The following is a 4,813-nucleotide window of genomic DNA, read 5'->3' as shown; positions in this document are numbered from 1 at the left end:
TTTAAAAAACTAGCTTAAAACTAATCCTATATTAAAATTACGCTTCAAACTCTAATTTGAATCAAACTACAAAAATGTAGTAACTCCAAACCATTTCCACTCCTATTCTTAAGCAACCTTCTTTATGAGCAAGATTCATTTGATTGTGTTTCCGACCAAAAGGGTGAGAATATCATGTTTTGGATTCTCTTACAATTTCTCAGCAACCAAACGTGCCCATTATTTTCAAGAACAAAACATCTCGAATATTTGCTAGCTTTATGTCTCCCCTCCTTTCTTTTATCAAAGTCTAAGAAATTCTCTACTTTTTTATTTATTCAATACTGTTAATCTGCATGCAGCATTGAATTATTCCCTTCAAGAATTCACATTTTTTTGTGTGAAAAATCTCTTCTTCTTTGACTTATGTAAATGCAGCTGTGTAGGTACGTTCCACCTTTGGTCTATGGCGTGCATGGGGTGAGTTCTTTACTGTCTTTGTTGTTTGTCTTGGTTTGGCAGCTGAATTTTCAATTGCTGTTTTTTGAATGTGACTATTCTACTGCCCCACTTATTACTTAATCTGTAAGAAAATAACTTTTTCAATGTGTTATTTATAATTGTGTGATTTTGTTTCACCAAGTGAGTTTTGAGGTTTTGTCTAGCAATGAGTGAAAATGGGTCAATATGAAAGATCCAAAGTCACTAGTTGCCTTGATCAAGGTGATATTGCTGTTTTTGTGAGGCTGATTTCTAGAAAATTGAAATTTTTATTGCTTTGCATCTTTTAATCTTTCTGGGTATGTTAAGGTTCTTCTCTGAAGTTTGTAATACTTTTTTAATCATGTTTTGGAATCTTTGCTTGCACTTGCTTAGTTTTCAAGCAAGCAAAAGATATGTCAACAGGGTAGCCTGATGGGGCTTTTTGTTGTTTTTCATTCTTTCTTTGGATTCTTTGGAAGTTTGCATAAGATACATACAATTTGCTTCTGTGAAAGTTTCATCAAACAAATGTGTTCTAGGGGTTGCTTTCTAGAACCGTTGGTTAGATGCTTTGGGAAGAAACCCTCATTTTCAGTGTTTTGTGGTGATTGGTTTCGGGTTCTTATGCTCTCTTCCATGGATAGGTTAAAGCTCAAATGCAAGGGTTTTTTCTGTGTAAGAGAGACTTATTTTATGCTTATTTCTATTTTAGGAATAGGGTTTTTCCTATTTGCTTCCATTGATATCTTGTCAAAACAGTTAGCACTTACCATAGTGCTAGCATATATCTCTATAGCAGTGAGCCTTGTAGCTGTTCTAGGCACAGGTTTGTTTCAATTTTTTCTTGTTCATATGTAAATTCAGGTAATTGAAAATTCAATTGACAGGAAAAAGGAAAAACTATATAGTACTGGTTTGAACTTGATAGTTACATTTAAATTTTGAGAGCATTTTTCCATAATCTTTCATTTTACAAATAATCATGTATTTGTGTTGTGTAAGACATTGATTGTAAACAAATAAACATAGAAGTTAGTTATATGAGGAAGTTCATATCTGTTATAATTGGTACCACCAGCAATTCTTCTGTATCATCAACATCATCTTTTTATTCAAGCTGGTAGATGAATGTTACTAATAGTTGGTGTTGATCATGCTTATGGTTTAACCTGCTACAGAACATAGGTTGTCTTGGATGCTGCAAAAAAGCTCCAGGGATTATTTCAATGGATGAAGCTTCTAAAGGACTAAGAACTCGAGAACTAGCAGTGACTAAAGTGGATGGACCAGATGGTTTCTGGAGCAGCAGCACCTCTGAATTAGACCACAGTGCAGCTCACTCGCAGAGAAGCATCTCATCAATCGGAAAATCAAATAATCCTTCTGATCCTCAAAGTAGTGGAAGCAGTCAAAGTGGTCCTCCTGAATTTGTCAACCATGGCAAGTTTGCTCCTATATGTTCATTATCTGTTGGTTCTCTGCTATGGAAACACTCTTGCTTGATCGTTCATAGAGTTACTCAAGTCTTAGCTCTTTTTTGCTATTGTTTTAATATTGAGAAATGCTAACTAGATACTTCTATAAAATTTATTGAAAATATAAAATGTTATAGGTTTCACATCTTACTTAATGAGTCTAACTAATTACTTTGTAATTTTTGACAAATTTTAACCGATAGTAGAGACTGTGTTAGAAAGAGCAATCAGAAAATGTGTTGCTAGTATTCGTCTTTAATATTTTCACAAATGTTTGCATCAAACACCTTGAACATCAAGTTACAGTTACAATTCAACTTCCTTGGTGTAGGTCGCAAGTCATCTTCTTATGTTCATTCTGAAATGCAACTTCATTTCACATTTTTCCTTTTTCCTTTCATGCTCTAATTGAAGAGAGAGAGAAAGAAGAAGAAGAAAATAAAGGGTTCAAGAATAGAAAGTGAATTGATATACAATAACTGAATGTCTTGCTATATTCCTTTCTCTATTTTTCTGTTGTTGTAAACTGTAAGTGCAATTTCTTTAATCTTGATGTATCCTTGCAGTCAATTTACTTATGTAAAACAGTACTAAAACTACTGTTTCTGGAAACTGTTTTCAGGATTTTGGTTTATCTGTATGCATAATTCTTTGATTCCATTCATTTCTGACTGAAAAGTTTGATCCATGCAGGGCTTCTTCTCTGGAACCAAATAAGGCAACAATGGGTAGGAAACAAAGGGTCTGAGAGTATCCCAGAAATTCAAGAACCAAGAATAAGGTAAATAAACATAGACATTCCAGGGTGAAATCTCAAGTGCTGAGTTAGAATATGTACTCCCTTTTTCTTTCAAGAATGCGTATAATTTTCTGCACTAAAGAGAAGCAATAGATAATTTTCTGAGTTACAATAGTGCTATGTATGATTAATGTCAAACTGTGTAGCATTCATTTATAGTTATTCTTTTTAGACAAAACTTGCATGCAGATTCTTAAGTGCTTTTAGTGGTGCATGCTAATACAAATTATAATTTTACTTTGATAGCTTATGCTGCTCACCTTTACCATAACTTTTACCATGCAAATCTTGGAGTTGAAACTCATTCTAATTAGAGAGCATAAAGTACCTAAAAGGAATTCTGTACAAAGATATGTCTTTTTGAGGTGTTTGCAAACCTCCTAATTCTGAGCTTATGTTCCACAGTTACAATGCCACCAGTGACACCCTACTTGGGAACAACAAGCCCTTTCCCCAACGCATCCCTTTGAGAGTATGATTTTCTGAACCTAGTTCTTCATCTATTCATATTTTAGTAAGAAAAACACTAGCAACACATTCTTTTGAACACAATATTTTCTAAAATTACAAAAAAATGTGGATTTCACATCCTATTTAATGATTCTGTCTCATTCCAATCAATGAAACCAAATTGTAAGAAGTGTGGTAATTAGCATTGTTTTTCTTGTAATATCCACTTACTCAAACAAAAGGGGTAGCTTGGTTCACAAGCCTCCCACCCTTTTCTTGAACATATCACTAATTGTTTATACCATATGTTGTGATAGGAAATGATTGACTTTCTTGTTGATGTTTGGGAGCAAGAGGGTTTGTATGGATGACCAAACAAAATTGTATTTTTTTTCCAAGGATTTTGGAGGAAAGGTGATGTGGAATTTGTTTGTTGTCACAATTGCTGTGAAGGGAAGAACTTCCAAATTTTCTCTTTCTCTGTGTAGCTTCTTTTCTTGTTCCAAATCCATTAGATTACTTCATTTGTATAACTCTTGATTCTTTGGTGGAGTGATTCATAGACAAATTATTCATCTGCAAAGGGATAATTCAGCTTCAGCTGCTGCAAGTTTCTGTAATATCTGAGACTTGAGAGCCAATGTTTGTTCTTCTCACTAGTCATTATTAAATGATGTGACAATGTACAAATAAAGAGAGTGAATAAAAAATATTAAGAAGGACAACTTGAGTTAAAATAATTGATTATTGTAAGAAATGGTCTAGAATATATAGTTATAACATTATTAAAACTATATAACCTTTGAAGTCCTTAAGAATAATATTATATGCATTTTTTTTCTTGACTATTCCTTTATGGTTATATAATCCAGTTTTTATTTTTATAATAACCAATTGCTCTCACAAGCTCCTTGTTACCTCCTCAATGGAGATCTTAAATTGTATCGATTTTTTTTTTTAGTTTTGAAAATGGATGTCTTTGGAATATGTTGTCCAAATATGTCTTTGAAAATGGATTTATTCTGTGCATGATTCATTGAAGATAAAAGAAAAGGTTAAAAATAAAACCTACATTAAAAATGTCATATCAAGAAGTAATTTACAACATGAAATGAAATATTAGAATGTGAGTTTTTACCACTAAACATAGATATTTCCAAATATTATTTTGTCTTACTATTATTAGCTTGATTTTACTCCCTTTCATTTCCCACTAAAGTCAATAATCCCATAATACCTTAAAAATTACAAGCTGAAAATTATTAAAATGATAAATTAAACATTACTATTATTTAACTTGCCGATTAGATTGGAATTATCATAACCTCGTATAAGAATGTGAAGAAAGTACCAAGGAGAACAAATTTGTAGAAATTGTAAATTATTATTATTATTATAAGGAGAAAATTAGCAGGCGTGTGAGATGGGAAAAAAAGAAATAATTATAAAAAATAATTAGTTGTTATAGTGACTAAATTAGATATCATTTTAGAAAAAAAAATGATTTTTAAATTAGTTTCTATTATTGTTAAATGGTTTCTAAATTGGTATCTAATTAGCTACCAAGGATTTTGCTACCAAATTTAGAATCTAAATAATTGGTAGTTAAAACCTTGGTAGCTAATTA

At 31.9% G+C, this 4,813-nt stretch overlaps 1 protein-coding gene across 6 annotated transcripts; it reads left to right on the top strand.

Annotated features, from left to right (window-relative positions):
• Positions 1-291: 291 nt before the first annotated feature.
• Positions 292-3,935, top strand: LOC137813324 (uncharacterized). 6 transcript variants are annotated; one of them, XM_068615479.1, is made up of 5 exons: positions 292-425; positions 1,641-1,902; positions 2,631-2,718; positions 3,142-3,208; positions 3,504-3,935. In XM_068615479.1, exons 2-5 carry the CDS (start codon positions 1,689-1,691, stop codon positions 3,555-3,557), a joined length of 423 nt encoding a protein of 140 aa, XP_068471580.1. In that variant the 5' UTR covers positions 292-425; positions 1,641-1,688; the 3' UTR covers positions 3,558-3,935. The 6 variants fall into 6 exon arrangements, with proteins under 6 accessions (XP_068471580.1, XP_068471577.1, XP_068471578.1 ...); XM_068615476.1 differs by having other exon boundaries at positions 314-459; XM_068615477.1 differs by lacking the exon at positions 292-425 and adding an exon at positions 568-702.
• Positions 3,936-4,813: the final 878 nt, after the last annotated feature.

The sequence above is a fragment of the Phaseolus vulgaris genome, chromosome 1 (assembly GCF_000499845.2).
Source record: "Phaseolus vulgaris cultivar G19833 chromosome 1, P. vulgaris v2.0, whole genome shotgun sequence".
In the NCBI taxonomy this organism is placed as follows: Eukaryota; Viridiplantae; Streptophyta; class Magnoliopsida; order Fabales; family Fabaceae; genus Phaseolus; species Phaseolus vulgaris.
This window is presented reverse-complemented; position numbering and strand designations above follow the sequence as displayed.

Bases quoted from the DNA above. Each gene is read 5' to 3' on its own strand.
- LOC137813324 (XM_068615475.1), top strand. From the start codon at position 895: ATGGGGCTTTTTGTTGTTTTTCATTCTTTCTTTGGATTCTTTGGAAGT. The intron at 1,138-1,640 runs GTAAGAGAGACT...AACCTGCTACAG, and splicing joins AATGCAAGGGTTTTTTCTGT to AACATAGGTTGTCTTGGATG. The intron at 3,209-3,503 runs GTATGATTTTCT...ATGTTGTGATAG, and splicing joins CCCAACGCATCCCTTTGAGA to GAAATGATTGACTTTCTTGT.